This window comes from Carcharhinus amblyrhynchos, chromosome 4, assembly GCF_965287045.1.
Source record: "Carcharhinus amblyrhynchos chromosome 4, sCarAmb.v2.hapA, whole genome shotgun sequence".
NCBI lineage: Eukaryota > Metazoa > Chordata > Chondrichthyes > Carcharhiniformes > Carcharhinidae > Carcharhinus > Carcharhinus amblyrhynchos.
Genome location: NC_137327.1, coordinates 103,020,836 through 103,043,342, shown reverse-complemented (window position 1 = coordinate 103,043,342; position 22,507 = coordinate 103,020,836). Strand labels below are relative to the sequence as shown.

At 41.6% G+C, this 22,507-nt stretch overlaps 1 protein-coding gene across 4 annotated transcripts in view; it reads right to left on the bottom strand.

Moving 5' to 3' along the window:
• Positions 1-22,507, bottom strand: part of dacha (dachshund a) — a 375,878-nt gene that overhangs the window by 21,195 nt on the left and 332,176 nt on the right. For all 4 annotated transcript variants that reach the window (XM_080187709.1, XM_080187712.1, XM_080187710.1 and 1 more), the window contains 4 exons: positions 17,085-17,230; positions 13,640-13,787; positions 2,393-2,536; positions 461-529 (listed from right to left, as the gene is read on the bottom strand). In XM_080187709.1, coding sequence (XP_080043835.1) covers positions 461-529; positions 2,393-2,536; positions 13,640-13,787; positions 17,085-17,230 — 507 coding nt within the window. The remainder of the gene's footprint in view (positions 1-460; positions 530-2,392; positions 2,537-13,639; positions 13,788-17,084; positions 17,231-22,507) is intronic.

Here is a 22,507-nt window from a genome sequence, read left to right as displayed (position 1 = left end):
TTTTCCAGCAGTTTCTGGTTCAAGTCTTGAGGCTGCCTGTTTACCTAAGAGTGAACTTCAACAGATTTTTAAGGTGTTGAAGATTACTCTGAGATCAACCATGGTGTTAAGAAGGAGGAAAATTAATGCAGGACAACTCTTGTATTTTTTGAATAATACGTTCTCTCTTGTCGGCCAATGAGATCAGCACAGTTTGCTGCTATGGGTGAAGTCCGTGCAAGAGAATGACTTTTCTTAGTTGGAAGGGGATACATGACCAGGAGGACATGTTAGAGGTGAAAAATGTGAAAACTTTACTTGTGATTTGTATCGCTGTTTCAAATCTCCAAACAGCAAAGCAGAACTGTGATATCTTTCAATGCTAAAATTATCTAATCCTCTTTTTGACTGTTCTTATGCCCCCAGAAAGGCCCCTGAATTTCACTACTTTGTATGTACTTTCACTACAGCCTGTGCCCACCTTGTACTGCTGCTGTTGTGTCAAGTTGAGTCCCACAGTGTTCACCTTCCATCTCAGGAATTACTGCATCTAAAAACAAGAAGATTAAATCAGTTTTGCTGTTGATTTTCAACTGGCTGAATTTCTTATCTTTCACATTTTTATCTTCTTTAAAAAATAACGATTTACTTCTGTATGTAATGTGATACGTTGACTAGAAGGGTGAGCTCTGGTTTGCACGGCAACTATCATGTGATCACTAATGAGCAAAAGGGTTTAGTTCCAACAGTTCAGTAACTCTATTAACCTTTGATCTCATCAAATCCGCAACGTGCATAATGTTCCGAGGGTAATTTTTACACACATCAGAATGTGTGTGACTATAATTAAAATGTGTTCATTATGCATAATGAAAAGCTATAACACAATTTGGAAATGAGTCCAAGTCATGTGCAAAAAAATCATTTAATTCATTTGTTATTATCTTCACACTGCTGAGAGATTTTCAGTGTGGCCATTCTTGGATGATAGGAGCCAGATCACCTTTCCAGAAAGGAACCCTATTTTTTTAGGCTACCTATTCCACGCAGGGTGGGTCACCAGGCAGATTAACTCCACTAAAGTGCTTGGATATTTTGGCATTAAAAGGATGTGAGGCAAATTTGGAAACTATATTAAACTTCTGCCTTTTATAATCTTGCACAATACATAAAAATAAATGTTATTAATATTCTGACTTGATGTTTATATGCCCTTGAAGCCTGTTCTGCATTATGTCTCCATGAAGGCAATTCTTTAATGTTTGCTAATCTTCCTTTTGCATATTTTTCAGTTACTGGCATTTTGTGCAGTAATATATAATTAAAAGAAAATTTCATGTTTATTTTCACCTGACAAAATAATCAGGGGAACAAATCAGCACATTATACTCCCTCACGTCTGCTGTTTGTATAAGCCTTCCATCCATAACTGAGTAATCAATCATAATACAAGCCTCCTATGTAAGGCTATACAAAGAACGCTCCCCATTTCCCCATAGCAACAGAAAATCAATGACCTTAAATTTATATTCGATAATGAACTTTAAAAAGCTCAACGTCATGGTTCAGTTAATATTTATATCTAATTTGCCAAATAAACAACTCCATATGGCCAGCATGTTAACGGTTAATAATATAATCTGTGTCTCCTTATGTCCTCTACTGTGAAAAAGGAAGAAACTTAATTCAGTGCTCAAAAGAAAAAAATGATTTCCATTTTTGGTAGGCACCCATGTCTGGAGGTAATGGAATAAGTAGCCTAATGATGCAGGATTCATTCTAAAGACATAACTCCATTCACCTGACGAAGGGACAAACCCCAAAAGCTTGTGAGTTTACTATCAAATAAATTGGTTGGACTTAAACCTGGTGTTGTCAGACTTCTTGCTGTGTTTAGCTCAGTCCAACGCCGGCATCTCCACATCATGGCTACTATTCCAGGAGCTGCTATTGAACTCACTAACAATGAAGATTGTTAGGGTAAGGCAAGACCATGTTGGAATATATCCTGTGAACAATTATATTTACACTCTAGCTGTCTAATTGGATGACACTTTATTTTATTGTCTGTCAAGTCAGTTTATTCATATTAACTTTTCCTTCTCCTAAAAGTGAGTTAAACATAGAAAATAGGAGCAGGAGACGGCCATTCATCCATTCGAGCCTACTCTGCCATACATTATGATCATGGCTGACCATCCAACTCAATAGCCTGTTCCTGCTTTTCCCCCATATTCTTTGATCTGCCTTGCCTCAATTCTAATCCTTCATTGGTTCTGACAGTGCCTACCAGAACTGTTAACCTAGCTTTCATTTTGCTCCATAATTTCTGATGGATCGTGATATGCATTTCCACTCATTTCAATTTTCATTCATAAGAATTGCACTGCATGTCAAGTGATGAGGTCCATACCATTGAGCACCCTGAGACTTTCTGTAGATGTCGCCTGTTGTAAAGCTTGCTCCACTTGCTCTCGTCGCTTTGACTCGAATTCGAGTGCTTCCTGTAATTTCCTCTTTGCCTTTTTCTCTTTCTTCAGTCGCTTCTGAATTGTTGCTAGATTTGTAAAATACAAGTTCAGAACAATTGTCTTAATGTAATTTTTTAAATTTCACTTGAGACTGAAAGTGTTGTTTTATGTTTTGCGCATTTGAATGATTTATGGAATCATAAAGTTTGTAAACCCTAACCGAGTACAATCTGTTGTTTCAATTGGACAAAGTGTAACACTTTTTGTGTGGGGGATACTAGGTTTATATATATTCCTGCTAATTTCAGGTTTCCCAATGCCCCAGTGTGTGTGTTTAACACAGGATGGGGTTATAAAATGGGTTGGTTGCCCATTCGGCCACCTTCCCACCCACCCCATAATACGGGCAGGCACTGAAATCAGCAGCCCATCCGTCAAATTAAAATGACGAATTTAGGATAAATTACAACTGTTATCAAGCTTTTTGATCCTAAAAATATTCCGCAATGTGTTTGGCATGGGTTGCAGGGTAAAGCAGGATGCCTGAATTCTTCTTTTAATCTCAAATGGTTAAGGAGGGGGAGGAAGGAGGTGAGGAGTTGTTTTGGTTTGGGGGGGTTGGGGGGGGGGGGGGGGGGTGGTGGCGGGGGGGCGGTGGCTGATCTTTGCTAGTCATGAGGTGACCACCTCCATCCCTGCACTGATTCTCTTCAATGCTCCCAAACCCCCTCAGCCCAAGACCCCAGACCTGCCAACTCTAGCGACTGTAGACCCTGGGCTCCTTTATTCGGTTGCAGTCCTGGCAGATGCCTTCTTGGCACTGCTGGGACTGATGGAGTTGCCAGCCAAACAGATTGGCTGGCAGTTCCAGGAGGGTGGGACTTCCACCCCAATCAGGGGCAAAAGTCCCACTCGGCCTTCGTTAATGAGTTCTGTAGTGCTTTATTGCTGTGGGATTGGTTGGCATGGAGACAGTGTCAACCTTTCCCTGTATTATTCCACCTCGCGTTTTATTGGCTAATACCATAATTTTATAATTGTATAACATCATTATCACTACTTTTGGGATCTAAATTTATAAAGAATGATGTTACATTCACGCAGCAATGGTTTAACACTGCATTACAATGTATATTGGCCAACTTATTCATATTAACTATTTTGTTCTCTTCAGATGTTGCCTTCATCATTGCTTGGCAATCCAATGTAATTAATAGACCAAACTTTTGTGAAGTGCACAGGTGAAGCAACACAACATCAAAAAAGGCTCCCCAAAATTATGCACAGTCTTCCTCATGCATACACTGCTGCCAGAACAGAGAAATCAGACTGTGCCGTGAGAGATTTGAAAGCTGTTGGAACTAATTCAATCAGCACTTCCCAACTGCAAGTTCAGGGAGGTGCATTTAAAAATGGTGAAAATAGAACCAGAATGATAGGGTAATGATGGTAACATTATCTGTGTGTGCTTAAGAATTTGGATCTGCTACGTTTCCCTCACTGGGTTCAGTGGTGTAATCATCCTGTTGAACAGTCTGATGGTCTGCTTTTTAAAAATTCTTTCATGGGATGCAGACGTCACTGGCTAGACCAGCATTTTTATTTCCCATCCCTAACTGGCCTTGAGAAGATAGTGGTGAGTTGCCTTTTTGAACTGTGGTGTAGGTACACCCACAGTGCTGTTAGGGTGCGAGATCTAGGATTTTGACCCAGTGGCAGTGAAGGAATGCCGATATTTCTCCAAGTTGGTTTGAGTTTTAAAATCCATATTTAAGTTCCCAGTGTCTATCAGCCTGGGATGAGTGTAACATTGAAACCCTCTTGTGTCTTAAGCAAATGTAATCTCCCAGTCTTTCTGAAAAAAGCATATATTCCCACTTTAGGGAATCTTGACACAAAAGTGATTAACACTAGAAAAATATGCTCAAGTCCACAACCACCAGGGCAGAGTTTACTTCCCTGACAGCCTTCTGTTGATTTTCTATTGTCGATGTTGCATTTTGAACAGGTTCTCTTCAAAGAATCTGTCAATATCAAGGTGGCTTGATGGTATTTGGATAATCTAACATTGCTTCTTTTGTAAATGAATGCCCCATCTGACATTTGAATCACTTCCTGACTGCTGTGGGATGGCCAGCCCAGCATGGGACAATCTGGAGCAGGAAACCAGTTTAGGCAAGCTTCTTTTTAATGCATCCGAAGACCATTTATTTGTGGGTCCTATCTGCCAAAACAGGCTGAGGGTTGGGTGCTCCTCTGAACATCTTCATGTGGAATTAAGTGTTATCCAGTTCCAGCTACAACAATGGAGCTGGGAAGGTTTAATGTAAGAAATAAATGGATGTTATAATATGCAAAAGGGGATTTTTGACACAGCATGGTACAGGGTAAGAAATCAACACAGATACATGCAATAAAATAATCCTTGTCAATTTCAAAAGTTATGATCAGATTGGATTTTTTAAATGAAGTCTTGTAAGTTCTATTGATACTCTTCTGTATTGTTAATAAAAATGATACAATTAAGCTGGAACATTGATGGAGTTGCAATTGTTCTCAGTGAAATGAGGGGCATTTGAAATTGCACTTTAAAAATGGAACTTTTATTTCCAGATGGCACCAGTTGGAGAACTGCAGACTCTTGTAAAGACAAGAGAACACAAAATCACTTCTTTTAAACATTACTTTGAGAATAAGACTGACCAATGTACAGGTGCATTTTCAGGCTGAGATTTGGGGGGTGAGGGGAGTGGATTTTCTGGCCACACTAGTCCCGAAACTGGAAAATCCCACCTGAGGTCAATGGACCTTTCCATGGTTCACCCCCTTGCCTGCTACAATACCTGTGGCGGACAGGGTGGTAAAATTTGCCCCCATGACTTTGATCAGGCATCCTTGAACAGGGTGTTATTTATGCTTGTAAGATGCTTAACCAAATGGTTCTTTTAACAAAAGTCATCGCAAAAATCAATGATGGTAGCGGTATAGTCAAATGAACATTGTTTTCAGAATGCGTTCACTGCTGAAGTGATTTAAAATTTGCCTTTCAACCTATCAGCAATGACAAACGCAATATCTCCTGCCCTTGCAAAGGTACAAAAAGTAGAATGGTTTCCTCATTTAACACAGATTTTGCAAGTGATGTCTGGGGATCTCTTTCCTATTCATTTAGACTGCTGTTTAATTACGTAACCTTTTTAAATATTGGGAAGACGGAAGACATTGCGTTTGGTTCTCACTCCAAACTCCATTTCCTAATTACTGGCGACATCCCTCTCCCTGGTAATTTTCTGAGGTTAAATCAGTCTGTTTGCAACCTTGGTGTCATATTTGATTCCTAGATGGACTTCCAATCTTCTGGTCATGCCATCACTAACACTACCACTTCCATAACATTTGGAGATGGGGCAAATTCAGACATTCATCATACAGGGAGAGGGCTGCTGAAGCCATCATTCATATTTTCAATACTTCTGGACTTGACTATTCCAATATACTCCTGCCAATCTCCAACATTTTTACCCTCCATTAACTTGGAAGTCGTCCAAAACATTGCTGCCTGTGTACTAGTTCAGAGCAAGACCCAGTTCTCTATTATCCCTGTGCCTGCTGACCTACATTGGATCCTGGGGAGGAAGTCTTGTGGCACAATGGTAGCATCCCTATCTCTGCCCCAGAAGCTCTGGGTTCAGGTCCAATGCCATGACCTGTTAGCTATGGAAGGAGTGCTCATAACATCATGTGTGTGCATATAGATATGCTACGCAAATTGGATCTATGTCAAGCGACACTTTTAATTTTAAAATTTTCTTCCTTGTTTTCAAATCCCTCCATGGCCCTCCCTATCTCTGCAATCTCTTTCAGCCCGATAACCCATTGAGATATCTGTGCACCTCTAATTCTGGCCTCTTCAGCACCCTCCATTTTAATTTTGTGGCTGCATCTTCAGTTATCTAAGTCCCAAGATCTGAAATTCACTCATCACACCTCTCTGTTTCTGCTTCAAGATGCAACTTAAAATTTATCTCTTTGACCAAGCTTTTGGTCATCTGACCCAATATTGGTTTCATACTTTATTTTAATGTCCCTGTGAAGTGCCTTAGGATGTTCTCATTACGCTAAAGGTACTATCTTAGTGCATCTGAGGCATTCTCCGAAAGATGAATACATGGGATTTAGTGGGATTGAGGGTTACAGATAGGCCTGGTAGGTAGGGATATGATCAGCGCAACTTGTGGGCCGAAGGGCTGGTTTGTGCTGTAGTGTTCTATGTTCTATGTTACTCAGTTGCTACAATCTTGAGACAGGAAGAGCTCAGATATTCATAGAAACCCTACAGTGCAGGTGGCGGCCATTTGCCCATCGTGTCTGTATCAACAACAATCCCACCTAGGCCCTAACACTGCAACCCACATATTTACCCTGCTAATCCCTCTTACCTACACATCTCGGGGCACGAAGGGGCAATTTAGCATAGCCAATGCACCTAACCTGGACTGTGGGAGGAAACCAGAGCACCCGGAGGAAGCCCAATATTATTATGGTTGTTGTTGGAGTATTAAAGCTCATGTAATGGGTGGTACAATGCTGTTACATATAGTTGTGGTTCATTTAGGTTCCTTTGCAGTCGCTGCGTCAAATTCCTGGAATTCCCTCCCTAATGGCATTGTGAGTCAACCCACAGAACATGGGCTGCAGCGATTCAAGAAGGCAGCTCATCACCACCTTCTCAAGGGATGGGCAATAAATACTGGTCAGCCAGTGACACCCATGTCCTAAAAATGAATGAGAAAAGAAGAAAATATAGAAAATATGACAAACAGGAGAAGATTATTTCTTGAGCAAATATAAATTATTATTCTGGGATGCTTCTCCCAGAAAATATAACTGTGTTGTTAATATATCATTTAATCACATAGGGTGTGCTCTCTGATCTAATTCACAGCAACGTTCAAGTTGCAAAGCATAGATGAGGGGGTAGTCACCAACAATTTTCCAGTCATTGTACAGATCTAATCATGTAAACTTTTTCCATTCGCTGAAGTTGGAAGCTGGCAACTGAGGAAAACTCAGCTAAGTTGTACTTCGGAGTTAAACATACTTGGCTGTTTAAGTTGCCAGTTAGCAGTGCTGTTGAGCAGCTAAGAGCAGTTGCTGGCGTTTAAATTGTAAATTACTTTTTAGTCCATGAACCAGTAGACCCAGAAGGGGACAAGAGTCCCAACTGCTCCAACTAGACTTGCCATTGCCTCTACATGTGTAACGTTAAGTGCAGGGATTTTTTTATTTTGAACAGTAGCACGATTTTAAACAGCTGTTTGGCAAACTGTCAAAATGACATGTACTTCTTCACCCTCCTCCTACTACACCGTACCTGTGGTATTTTGGAACATGAGCATTCCTATCTCCATCAATTTGAGCCACACCACACTAAATATATTTGTACAAACCCCATTATAGAATCCCGACAGTGCAGAGGAAGGCCATTCAGCCCTTTCAGCCTACGCCAACTCTCCAAAAGAACACCTCACTCAGGCCCAAACCTTGCACTATCTGCACATCACTGCACATTTACCATGGCCAATCCACCTAACCTGCACATCTCAGGTCAGATGAGATGCTGTGGAACGAGAGGAGACTCGTAGAGAATAAGTACCAACATAAAGTCAAGTGGCTTGTTTCCAAGCTGTAAATGCTAATTAACAAAGTTGTTGACCCATTTTAAACCTATTACCACCTTTACTAAAATATTAGAGAAGCGAATTTCACAGTCATATCTTAAAGCAGTAGGATTTCAGCTGACTTGTACTATGAATAGTTACCTGAGACATGTTTGTTAGCTCTCTAGTGATGGTTGGAGCATTACTTTATGAAACTAAGTCCTACTTGTTGGTTGGAAATTATTGCTTATCAGAATGTTAAGGTGGTGGAAAATAAAACACCAGTAAACCATATAAATTTAACAAAGAACATGTTATATGGATGCAAACTTACATGAATGACAGACATCAGTTTGTTGCAATTGATAATTTAATCATAAGAGAAAATTATACAGAAAAAAATTATACTGCTACAACTAGGCAAAGTTGGTAGTAGACTAATCTGATTTAGTCTGCTCAGCATTCTTTTGCAACTGATATTCTCATGGTAGGGAGTCAGTGAAATAATGCTCTATATAATAAAAGTTTACTAATGTCCTTTAGGGAAGGAAATCTGCCAACCTTACCTGGTCTGGCCTACATGTGACTCCACAGCCACAGCAATGTGGTTGACTCTCAACTGCCCTCGGGCGACTAGGGATGGGCAATAAATGCTGGCCTAGCCAGTGATGCCCATATCCCATGAGTTAATAAAAAGGGGTGGAATCGCAAACTTGATTTGCCACATGGCAGGTTCACAATCTCAGCATAACGTTTGAGGTGGCACAAAATTGAACAAAGAAAGTTGGATAGGGAGTTTTAACTCATTCCACGTTGTGACGGTCAGCCAAGAGTCGTAAGACTCGCAAATAACAAGTGGATTGATTCTGGTCTGTTTGGCCATTGTATGTAAACTGAGGGGCCATTTAAGGGAAAATTACATTTGTTTTTCTTAAAATAGTTGCTAACTGAATAATATCTTGTGCACATATCAAGATTTTGGAGGTAAAATTGGATGAGGCTTGAAAAGGGGTATAAATGGGGCATTAACCCATATCCAGTCATTGTAATTCAGACAGCATACAGACGAGAATGATGTCTAGTTTAAATGATAGGAGCGTGCAGTCAGCACTAAGTGCATCAAGTGGCTTTGCACCTTAGCAGGAGATCCAAGCCCGTGCAAGCCATGCACCACTGCTAACTTGTGCCACAAAACTGAGCAGAGGTGACACCAAGCTGCAGCAGATGGTGGAAGTGACTAAGGAATAGTATCCTACCTGCAAGAGGAGTGAAGGGGACAAGTGTCAGAGTAATGGGGCGGAAACTGTGGTCCAATGTTCTTTCTTTGCGACCTTGGAGGCTTTGGAGCAGGAGATGGATGGTGGCTGGGCAAGTACTGATATATGCCTCACCTCGACGGAGAAGACCGTGTTGGCCATAATTGGAGTGGCCAAAATGGAAGCTGTAGCGAGGGGTGGGATTGCAACCATTGAAAATAACCATTTTACTGAGTAATCCATATCTTACACCCAACTTCCCCATCATCTTTTCTCACTTACAAGCTCCAGCTGATGTAAGCATGCAGGTCTTATTCCCTCTCACCACAACCTCAACCCCATCCTTTTCTCTTTCTGGATTCCCTAGAACTACAACCTGGCCAGACAATGGTAAGAGTATGAAGTCCAAGAGGATGATCCTGATGAAACATTGTCACTTGATCTCTGACTTGCAGTCATTAGCTCAGATAAAGTGTAAAGTTTATTTATTGGTGTTACAAGCAGACTTACATTAACACTGCAATGAAGTTACTGTGAAAAATCCCCTAGCCGCCACACCCTGGCACCTGTTCAGGTACACTGAGGGAAAATAGCCAATGCACCTAACCAGCAAGTCTTTTGGAATGACACTTGGTGGGGTAGAGGCAGGTCTTGTATGTGTTGAGTCACTGAGTACATGAATTGGTACAGGCAGGTTAGGGAGGAAAGAGTTGTGCAGGTCCCACCTCATCTCGAGGACATGAATAATCAGTAACAGAGCGAATAAGGAAATATTTCCACTTGTATAACATCTGCTCATTGTATTATTGGGAGGAGCAAAGGGCTGCATTGTGTACGAGGGTGGAGGGGTGGGGGGTGAAGGGCAGCAATGTGTACATGGGGGTGGGGGGGTGAAGGGCTATAATGTGTACATGGGGGTGGGGGGGGTTGAAGGGCTATAATGTGTACATGGAGTGGGGGGTGAAGGGCTGCAATGTGTACATGGGGGTGGGAGGGGTGAAGGGCTGCAATGTGTACATGGGGGTGAAGGGCTGCAATGTGTACATGGGGGTGAAGGGCTGCAATGTGTACATGGGGATGAGGGGGGTGAAGGGCTGCAATGTGTACATGGGGGTGGGAGGGGTGAAGGGCTGCAATGTGTACATGGGGTGGGGGGGGTGAAGGGCTGCAATGTGTACATGGGGTGAGGGGGGTGAAGGGCTGCAATGTGTACATGGGGGAAGGGGTGAAGGGTTGCAATGTGTACATGGGGTGAGGGGGGTGAAGGGTTGCAATGTGTACATGGGGTGAGGGGGGTGAAGGGCTGCAATGTGTACATGGGGTGAGGGGGGTGAAGGGCTGCAATGTGTACATGGGGGGAGGGGGGACTGCACTAAAACCTTCATGGTTGCATCTGCTTTCACAGCCATGGCCAGTGTCATCCTCATCCTGCTCCAGTTTGTCTGCAAGAGCTGAGAGCTTTCAGTAAGCACATCATTCGTATAATGGAGAATAAAAAGCTCCCAGCACTGCTGCTGAGATGAGAAAAATGCTCCTTCATGGATACGGCAAACTGTGCAGAGCCCTCCTCCCCATCCTCCTAGCCCTTCTTTCTGTGGGCTTTGCTGAGTCCCGCTGACATGCTGCAGCCAAGCAGAACAGTCAGTTACCCCTCGTGACGGGGAACAAGTAGTCTGACCAGAACCCTTAAAGTTAGCACCACGACATTCAGCATCACCCCCTGACTACTTCACCAATGTTAAATAGCACTAACATCACACCTCTACAAACGTGTGATGGGCCAGGAGAAATGAAACAGTGACTAATTTGAGAGTATTTGATTGGACCAGGAGTAGGTCATTTGGCCCAACGATTCAATTAGATCATATTCATCCAACTCAATGCTATATTCCTGCACTATCCCCTCATTCCATAATGTCATTAGTATCTAGAAATCTAACAATCTCAGTCTTGAACATGCTCTGTAAGTAAGCTTCCACAGTCCTCTGGCATAGAGAATTTCCAAGATTCATCACCCACTATCTCAGTCTGAAATGGTCTGCCCATAATTCTGAGACCATGTTCCCTGGTTCTAGACTCACCAGCCAGGGGAAACATCCTATCTATGTCTATACTGTCATGCTTGTATTAATTCTGGAAATTTCAATGAGATCACCTCTCATTCTTCAAAACTCTATGCCTAGTTTTGTTTCCTCAGTCTCTTCACATAAAACAATTCCAGGGGTTAATCTAGCAAACTTCAGTTACGCTCTCTCTGTGGCAACTGCATCCTTCCTTCAACAAGGAGACTAAAACTGTACAGCATGCTGTGGGAGCAGTCTCACCAGGATTCTATACAAATGCAGCAAATCATCTTTACTCCTGTACTTAAATCCCCCTCATAATAAGAACATAAGAACATAAGAAATAGGAGCAGGAGTAGGCCATCCAGCCCTTCGAGCCTGCCCCGCCATTCAATAAGATCATGGCTGATCTGTTGTAGCTCAGTTCCACTTTCCCGCCCTCTCCCCATAACCCTTAATCCCCTCTCTTATCAAGAACCCATCAACCCGCTTCTTAAAAATATTTAGCGAGGCAGCCTCCACCACTTCAACGGGCAGAGAATTCCAGAGATTCACCACCCTTTGAGTGAAGAAGTTCCTCCTCAACTCCGTTCTAAACCGCCTCCCCTTTATCTTGAGGCTGTGCCCCCTAGTCCTACTGTCTTTTTTTGAGCGGGAAGAGTCTCTCCACCTCTATCCTATCCATCCCATTCATCATCTTATACGTCTCAATGAGATCTCCCCTCATTCTTCTAAACTCTAACGAGTACAAGCCTAGTTTATTCAGCCTCTCCTCATAGCTCAATCCCCTCAACTCTGGTATCAGCCTAGTAAACCTCCTCTGCACTCCCTCCAGGGCCAAAATATCCTTGCGCAGGTGCGGCGCCCAAAACTGCACACAGTACTCCAGCTGCGGCCTCACCAATGCCCTATACAGCTGCAGCAAGACCTCCCTACTTTTATATTCAATCCCCCTCGCTATGAAGGCCAGCATCCCATTTGCCTTCCTGACCACCTGCTGCACCTGCAAGCTGGGTTTTTGCGACTCATGCACAAGGACCCCGAGGTCCCTCTGCACCGTCGCCTGCTGCAGTTTTTCGCCACGTAAGTAATAGTCCTTCCTACCATTCTTCCTACCAAAGTGGACCACCTCACACTTGCCAACATTAAATTCCATTTGCCATTTCCTGGCCCATTCGCCCAGCCTATCTAGATCCTTCTGCAGACTCTCCACACCCTCCGCACAATTTGCCTTTCCCCCAATCTTTGAAGACCAACAAACCATTTGTCTTCCCAGCAGCTTGCTTCATCTACAAACTAACATGTAGTGACTCCTGAACAAGGATTTCTCTCCATTTAAGAAGTACTATGTCTTTCTGTTTTATCTATCAAGTGAACACCTTCACACTTGTTTACATTATATTCCATCTGCCAATGGTCTTGCCCATTTACTTAGCCTATCCAAGTTCCCCTTGAAGCCTCTATGCATCTTCCTCACAAGTTAACATCAACAGTACCAAAACTATAATGCTGTGTGGTGTACTTTTTGACTAAATGTACATTTAAAATTCGGGAATTCTATTCAATAGGGATAATGGAGAATGGTTTTGTACATGGAAAAACCAACTACCTAAATATGAAATTTCCAGAGTTAGTATGTATTAATAAAACCATCTCATTTTTGTGTAACTTTTTCATCATTATAAAGTACTTGGATTTAGTCGTGACAAGATTACAATTCAAAAATTATTTTTCATGGAACTGCTTTTTTTGAAAAGTTAGTACAATTTGGTGATCTAAAATCTCTCTCTGGTGCCAATGAATATTGCAATGGAACTTTCTTGTTAAACATTGAAAACAATGTCTAACTAGGACTTGATTAGACTGAAAGCTCCTGCAGTAATACAGACTTAAATTTATGCTGAGGATTCTTCCTTGTTCCACAGCATCAAAGCTTGGCAGCTGTTGAGATCATTTATGTGCGTGAACTTAGTCTGGATAAGTGGCAATATCACACTCTGAATCCTTATGTCAGGACCTTATGTTGTGACATCTTCATCCACACGGGCTGTAACCGCGACCAGGCTGACAGTCCTTTCCATCTTGCACAGCTACCTCTGTAACTAAACAGAGGCAAACAAACCAAAGCAGACCCAGCTGGAGCATTAAGCTTTGAGTGGGCTGTACTATTTCTGCTTTTTATTTTCTTGCTCAATTAGCATGTGACCTACCTCGATTGTGCTGTTCTGCTGTGAGCTGTCGCTCTAAGGTTTCTCTCATTTCTCTTTCCCTGAACAGCTCCAGTTTAAGTTCTTTCTTCTCCTGCTGTATCTGCTTCTCTTGCACACGTGCATTGTCGACAGCCACCTTCAGAAGACCCTGTACAATTACAGAACTGTGTTGAAATAAGAGCAACTAAACTTCAGTAATACAGTAGAGATCCTCAATACAAGTCCTGCAGCAAAATATTTTTTTCTACATTTTTGTACCGTATCACACTCTGTCTCTTGCTATTACTAATCCCATCTTTACTGCGGCACTGTTCATTACCCGAATTGAAACAACAAAGCTTTTTGAGATCCCACTTTTGATGGTAAACTTTTCTTCTCAATGTCTTCCTCTAATCAGATAAACCGATTTTAAATAAATATGATCTCATTTCCATTCTTAACAGATGCAAACTAACATCATAGCAACCCTACAGTGGAGAAAGAGTCTGTTTCGACAACAATCCCATCCTGGCCCTATTCCCGTAACCCCACATATTTATCCTGCTAATCCCTCTGACACTAGAGTCAATTTAGCATAGCCAATCAACCTAACCTGCACATTTTTGGACTGTGGGTGGAAACCCATGCAGAGACAGGGAGAATGTGTACAAAATCCACACAGACAGTGATCCAAGGCCAGAATCGAACACGGGTTCCTTGCATTGTGAGACAGCAGTGCTAACCACTGTGCCACCATCCTGCCCAAATGCTTTGGATTATCGGTCTTCTAGGAGAATAAGACAATTTTCAAAGGCTCTGTATCACTGAAGGCTGACATTTGGGGGAAAACATTTTTGTAACTCAGGCCAAGAACAGATCACTATAATTATAGCAAATAGGAACTGCGGCATTTATGAAAGATTGGGCAACTTTCTTTGGGGAAAATAGTAATCGCGCACTAATCTGGTACACTTTCCCAAATAGGAACAGAGAATCCTGTTTGGTCCAGAATCATGATAAAGTTTCAAATCAGATAAGAAAATGTCTTGTGACAGTCAGGTTATCTTTTACTGGATTCCAGTTGAATTATTTGTGAAAGATCCTAATGCGAATGAGAAATAATTGAATATTCAAGTTGACTTCCGAACTTATTTTCTTCCACGTGACAGAATACAGAAACGCAATTCACTCCATTGCCATTATGCATACTTTGAAAAATAATTCTGCAACATTTTAAAGGGTTTATTTAAAGAATTCAGAACCGAGCTGTTGAGAAATTATACAGAAAACGTGTGCAATGATACAGAAATTTAAAGTGTCTGTTTAGTTTAAGTTTGTTAGTGTCTTACATTAACACTGCAATGAAGTTACTGTGAAAATCCCCTCGTTGCCACACTCCGGCACCTGCTCGGTGCACTGAGGGTGGATTTATCATGGCCAATGCACCTAACCAGCATGTTTTTCAGACTGTGTGACAAAACCGGAGCTCCGGAGGAAACCCATGCAGACACGGGGAGAACGCGCTGATTCCGCGCAGACAGTGACCCAAGCCAGTAATCAAATCTAGGTCCTGGCACTGTGAGGCAGCAATGCTAACCACTGTACAACTGACACCCAGTTTAGTCTTCTATCTTTTCAACAAGTGTATAAAATTCAACAAGTTAATGACCCTTGTGTAAAGAAGAATATTTTCATGTTTTATGGAGTAGAAGAAAAAGGTGGAACAAGAAAAGCTAGACTAGTCATAGGTGGGTGGGAGGGTGAAGTTTTTACTTGGAATTAAGAAGAGGAATGGCAAAAACACAAATTTGGTGAGTTAGCAGTTAGTATCAGAACAGGCACCATTTGTGGAGGAGAGGGCATAACTAGAGAGTAGCCCAGTTCAGATAAGTGAAGAGGACTTACTGAAACGCAGCTGGAAATGATAGCTCTGATGGGGTTGTAAATCATTTCACATGAAGGAAAGGATTTGTAAGTTGATTAGTTTTCCTAAAAGGGGAAAAATGTCTGCATGGACCTTGTATAGGGGAAAATGTGGGCTAAGGGACTCTGAGTATGTTGTAACTGGTGGAGAAGATGTTGACTTCTGCATTGGTGAACTTGAGCATTGAGCTGTTGGGGTAATAAACTTAAGGCATGTATTGAAATTAGAGAAACAAGTTTCTTAAAAAAAAAATCTGCGATTTAATCAAAGGAAACAACATATTGGACATGCCAACCTTGGAAATGGACACTTTCTTTATAGCATATTTAAATTGGATTCTTCACCTTTAAATAGGCTGGAGTTTGCAAACATTATCCAAATGTATTTTATAATTTAAAATCAATAGAATAGTGTTTCATTAGACTAGGCTCATGTCAATGTTATTTATTATGCAACACATGAGATGTTGAATGGTTAATGATATAATTAATCATTATTAACTACAATTTTCCATATTTATTGCATCACTGCTTTCAGTGATTAGGTCTGCCTCCTTTGGTGGGAGGAAGGGATTATATTCATGCCTGTTGTGTTACTAAAGTAAGATCCCAGCGGATTGCTCAATCGGTATTGCATTGTGGAAAGGGGTCGGAAGCCTGTTAAACTAAATGCAATCTCTAAAGGATAGTAATTTATAATAATCTGGGACATGATTATGGGCCAGTCTGCTATAGAGAATTCCTTTTAGCCAGAACGATTTGCTGCTCCTAAATGGGTGATCCCATTAAGTCGAACTCTTGTTATCTTTCTTTTTACCAGACCTTAGTCTATTTGTTTCTAAATAAAGGTCCCGAGAGAGACTTTGATCACATCAATTTTTAATGAGAACTTGTTGAGCCCAATTATCACCCTGAAAGCCCCTCCCTATTATTGTAACTTGCTACAGAGCTTTTCTCCTTCCCTGTTTTGATTCTGGATTTTTGTTTATTCCCTGCCTTTCACCTCATCGTTTGGTATGCTTTCATCCACCAGGTTCAATGTTCTGAACTTCGCTCCTTAATTCATGCTCTATGGGTGGAATTTAATGCCCTTCCCTGTGGCAAGTTTGATGGTGAGGAGCATTTGATTGGGTGAGAGGATGGCGGACGGGCATTCCTTTGCCTTTTGGGTAAGCTGTTTGGGTAAGCTGACATAATACCTTTGGTTGGTGTCCATTTTCTTTTTGCAATTGTGGGCTATTTTTCTACATTTAAAGTGACTATATAAAGTCATGTTGTTACTTCTGCTGCTTCCTGGTGTTTGCTGTAATGCTATTACATTACAAATACAAGGAACCTTTCTCTTTTATAATGAGTCATTTTAAATTTATATTTTATCTGTCCCTTCCTTTGGCCACTGCAGCATCTGATGCTCTTCCATAAATTACAAGCACTAGGATCGATGGGAACTTGATAGGGTTAGTAAGCTATCAAATCACAGTGAACATCAAACAGAACTCTTCCCTATTCTATTGCTAACTTTTTCATGCTGTTTAGAGTTTACCTGAATATTGGTTAGAAGTGTTTCTATTGAGGACAGTCCATCAGCAAATAAAAATGGTGCTGGAAACCCAGGCGGCAAGGCTTGTCCAGCCATGTGGAACTTCTCGATGCTTGTTCTGATGGTGGGCATCATGAGCTGAGTCTCATCTATATAGTGTAAAAATGGAACCGTTAAGTGAAAATATATAGAACATTCAGAACATACACCAGTAAAACTCTAGTGCATGCAGTTTATGTTGAGCAGCATGTATTCATGGATTGAGCAAGCTAAGATATGGTAGATTTACTTATGGCACAGAAGAGATCAAGAAGTTGAAATCATCCTCGTATACCTTGCATTCCTCAATTCATTGATTATGTACAAACTCCTATAAATGAGAGAATGACACACAGACTTGCATGTGGTTCTGAGTTCAATCAAGGCCATGCTGTGTACACATATAAACCCAAAGTAATTGCACTGTGTACTGACCATCTGTTGTTTTTTATTATTGTATACACAAGATGTGCTTTTCCCCCTTGGAAAAGATTGCATCTTACAGCTGATGAGTTGACTGCATGGGTAAAGGAGTTATTGAGAGTGAACACAGGGTTGTGCTGTCAAAGATACAACAGTACAATAAGTAATTATCAGTCAAAACTCTGAATCTGTAATTGAATTTGTATTTTTATTAGCGGAATAAATAATAAAATGGCATTGTGCAAAAAAAAACTTCACAGTTTAGATGCCTGGCTTTAGAAATGCGTTCTTTGCTCTGTGAAAATTAATCTTCAAATATGGCATTCCTAACATTATTAGTGCGGAAGGTCTTTATACTTTTTGAGTCACAGGCTCATTATAGCAATGCCAATTTATAGATTCCTGCCATTCACCTCTGCATGCTATCCAATCAGTGAGGAAAAATCTGAAGGCACAAGTTGGAGGTTGGTGCCATAAATAGAAACTGAGAGTGACACAAATTGTAATGGTTCATAAAATGGAGTTCAATCAACATAAGAAACCCTTTAACAGAAGTAGACTTCTTCTGCTCCTCACAGCACATGGAATACATGTTTTTATGGGTTCTATAATATTGCAATACCTTTCTGTAAATTCTATGATAATATCTTTCCATACCCCATTCGTTCAAGTAATTGATCGCTTGTCTCAGGAGCAGAAGACTGTTCCTGAGTTGGGAGCGTAGTGACTCTGAAAAATTGGCTTGGGAGAAAGTACCTTGGATGTTCTCATTTCGTTCTGGGGAGGGGTTGTGTTAACAGGAGATGGGCCCACTCTCCCCAGAAACAGATGAGTGTATAGCCACAATGACTACTGAGCACCAAGGGGCAAAAAGTCTAAAAGGTCAGCCTCAGTGGTTCGGGAGGTTTGTTTGCAAAAGACAACAAAAAATATCTCTTTATCCCTTGCCCCTCATACCCATACAAACCACCAGCAACCCCTTCCCCAACTCACACACTCCCCTCGCCACATTGTTTTCCTCCATGGTCCATCATATCTTCCATGCCAACCTATGCCCTCTACCCAATCCCAATGCTCCTCCACCCACCTCCTTTGCCAACCCATGCCACTTCACTCACCACCACTTACCCTTTCACCCTCAATGCTAACTCTCCCTGCACCCACCACGGGCAGACCTCATGAGACGAAGTGAAATAAAGTTTATTGATGATTTCAATATTTAAAGAAACACTCAAATTTCTTTCACTGCTTAATCCCTTTTAAAAGGAAACACTTCATTAATGTATTTAATCCTTTATAAAAATAATGATTTTATTTTTAACTACAAATTCAGAGGCTCTTCAACTCTGTCAATCAAACTGTGAACCAACAGGTATCCCACTGTGATATTGATAAGTCATGAAATCAGTCATTTCACACAAGTCCTATAATGATAGTGAATAGCTAGCAGTCATCTTGTTTTAATTTAAAGAGCAGATGATTTGAATGCCTTGAAAGCTTGACATTTCCAGTGAATTTATTCACTTTAATGAACATTAATGTCTATTTCTAACAATCTCAAATGGCACCTGACATCTTCCAAAGAAGTTTCTGGATCAATCCAAAAGGGCCCCCTAACTCTCTTAAAGGTACCTAACTCTCCAGAGAACTCGAGTAACTTTAGATCTTTCCCTGAAAAATATTAAGTCCACTATTCACTTTTCAGACATCTGAGTGATGAAAATTGCAGCTTTTTAAAGGCAGCTGCACTTCATGTGAACCCACTCCCACTATGGGCTCCAGGATTTGAGGTAGGACTTCCAGAATCAGGGCCCTGTGTCAGTTTGCTAAGCTGGAGATCTATAGAATCCCTACTGTGCACAAGAGGCCACTGACAAGGCCCTCTCCTGTGTCCTTTCCCCGCAACCTTACACACTTTCCATGGTAATCCATCTAACCTACACACCTTGGGACTGTGGGAGGAAACTGGAGCACCTGGAGGAAATCTGTGCAGACATGGACAGAATATGCAAACTCCACACAAACAGTCACCCAAGGCTGGAATTAAATCCAGTTCCCTGGAGCTGTGAGACAGCAGTGTTAACCATTGTGCCATCATGCTACCCCTCTCCGTCTTTGCGAGAAATCGGACCTAGGTGTTTGAATCTCCTGTTGTTACCCAAACTATCTTCACAGTGGTGTTCTCCCCATAGGAGAAGAACAATTCTTGGCAATTAAAAAAAAACAGTACTGAGTTATAAGCAGAGGCTAGATAGATTGGGACTTTTTTCTCTGAAGTGTAGGAGGCTGAGGGGTGATCTTATAGAGGTCTATAAAATTATGAGGGGCACAGATCAGCTAGATAATCAATATCTTTTCTCAAAGGTAGGGGAGTCTAAAACTAGAGGGCATAGGTTTGAGTTGAGAAGGGAGAGATACGAAAGTGTCCAGAGGGGAAATTTCTTCACACAGAAGGTGGTGAGCGTCTGGAACAAGCTGCCAGAGGTAGAAGTAGAGGCGGGTACAATTTTGTTTTTTTTTTTAAAAAGCATTTAGATAGTTACATGGGTACAGTGGGTATAGAGGGATATTGGCCAAATGCGGGCTATTAAGATTAGCTTAGCAGTTTTAAAAAAAAGGGCAGCATGGACAAGTTGGACTGAAGGGCCTGTTTCCATGCTGTAACCCTCTATGGCTCTACTCCTAGAAATGTCCAAGGCTAAACTCGTCTTATTATCCCAAGTCAAAGCTTCATGTATGGTGCCAGATTGTCTTTAACAACCAGAACAAAATGTATTTTCAACCCCAAATAGACAATTTTCCAGTTTTCTGATTGTGACAAAGAATTGAATGCTGTTTCATACTTACTACAGTTAATAGGTTGCAATATTTTTGCTTCAAGTTAAATGATCAATAAGTTTTCAGCTGTTATTATTCCAATTCTCTTTCATACAAGCCAACTGTTTTGGCTTGTCCATCTCCAATCCAATAATTTGGTGCGGTGAAGTCATCTATGTTTCTCCTGATATCTAACAAGATACCTGTCACTTTTTTATTAAATGTGTTCTGTCACTTGAAAAATTCTCCTTTTTTATGTCTTGTTTCAGCCATCGAAAATATCTAAAAAGGTGCCAAGATATCAGTGTCTACAGCATGAGCTGTGCTGGAGGCCTAAACTGGTATAGTTTTTCTTCAATCGACTGCTGTCACCTATGAAATAATTCATCGCAAAACAGCCTGAAAATTGAAATGTAAAACAAACACCGCTAATAAAATACAAGGTCATAAAGAATTTTGCACAGTCTATGGCCTGCCTGTCTGCACTGCTGCTTTCAGACAAACAATGTTTTCCAGCAACTGTGATATGTAATTAACTGTGTGTACGATTCACTTCAGAGAATTAAGGCAACATTTCAAAATGAAAATAAATTATTTTTCAGAATGAACTTTTTAAAAAAAAAACGCCCACGCACACAAAGAAATTTCTGTATTCCTGCTTCTGGTTAGGCTGCAGAATATTTTCCACCCTAATTGCCCAATTTTTCTTCTTATGCCAATTTCGCCACCCCCACACCCCCCCACAGTCGTCACCAGTTTTTTTTGAAAAATGTTGCGAGTATTTAAATGCTTGCTTTACTCAAATAACCTGTTCTGCGCTTGTGCAATTTAATTGGTGGAATTAATTCCTCCCCCCAACCCCGTGTGTGCGTGCACACACACACACACACACACCAGCTGATGCAGGGGGGCATTTAATCAGGTGGAAGTGCCAGGCAAGGACTGCCTCGTCTCCCCATCTCTGCCTGATAAAACCTGGGCAACAAGGCTTGTGAATGGTCTTTCTGCATAGATGCTAACTGAGATTCAATTAATGCTCGTTTAACTGCTTCATCCTGCTGTTGGCATTCAAACAAGTCAGCCAAGGAGTCACCATAGGTGGAGCCCAAAACCCTGTCAGGCTTGCTTATAGGCTCACAGGTGGAGGTGGGGCATGGGGAGCCCCCTCATGCACTTAGTGCCTGATCAAGGACCCCACAGCAGGAAGACAGGGGCTAATATAGAGCTGCCCTTTCTTCCGAAAACCTTCTCTAACCAAGTCACATTTAATAAAAAAGTGACAGGTATCTTGTTAGGCATCAGGAGAAACATAGATGACTTCACCGCACCGAATTATTGGATTGGAGATGGACAAGCCAAAACAGTGATCTTCATCTCTCTCTCTCCCTCGCTCTCTCCTGTGGCTTGGTGGTCTCATTTTCCTGGTGACTCTGCAATGGAGAGTTGCCATCCTCTGGCCAGCGATCTTGGTGGTGGGATCTCATCACGAGGGTCCTGGGATGGCCTAATACTGAGTTATTAAATGGGTGGTGTGATAATGCGGCCCCTTTTAAGGGGCAATCGACAGAGTCATATGATCGTTCCAGGGCCTATCGGAACGGTGCATGTGAATCTCAGCCTATCAGGTGTTAGGGCACCGGTCCGGGTCGGTGGAACCTGCAATGTGAGCCTGGGAGTTGGGGGAACTAGATCTGTACTGATACCGAGCTCGTCTGTATATTCAGGGAGTCAGTTAGCTCGGTTGGCTGGACAGCTGGTTCGTGATGCAAGTATTGCCAACAGCGTAGGTCCATACCAGCTGAAGTTATCCATGAAGACCCCTTGCCTGAGGTGTTATAGTCTTCTAGTTAAATCACCAACAGTCAGTTCAAGAGGTAGAGCAGCCTATGGTCATCTGGGACAATGTCAATTTTACTTTTACCTCTATGTATGGTTATAACTATTGTTCAATAAATTACCATTGAGATTTAAGGCTTCCTCATCAAATTACCTTCTGTTACAAAAGTTGGTGATTTAATTCTGATGAACATTCCAAACAGAGCTCCTGTTGGTGTTCCAGCCAGCAGGATACCCCTGTTGCCTATGATAAATTCTGCCCCTGATGTCTGATGGAACAACTTGTTCAATGTTAGAAGAGTTTGATATTC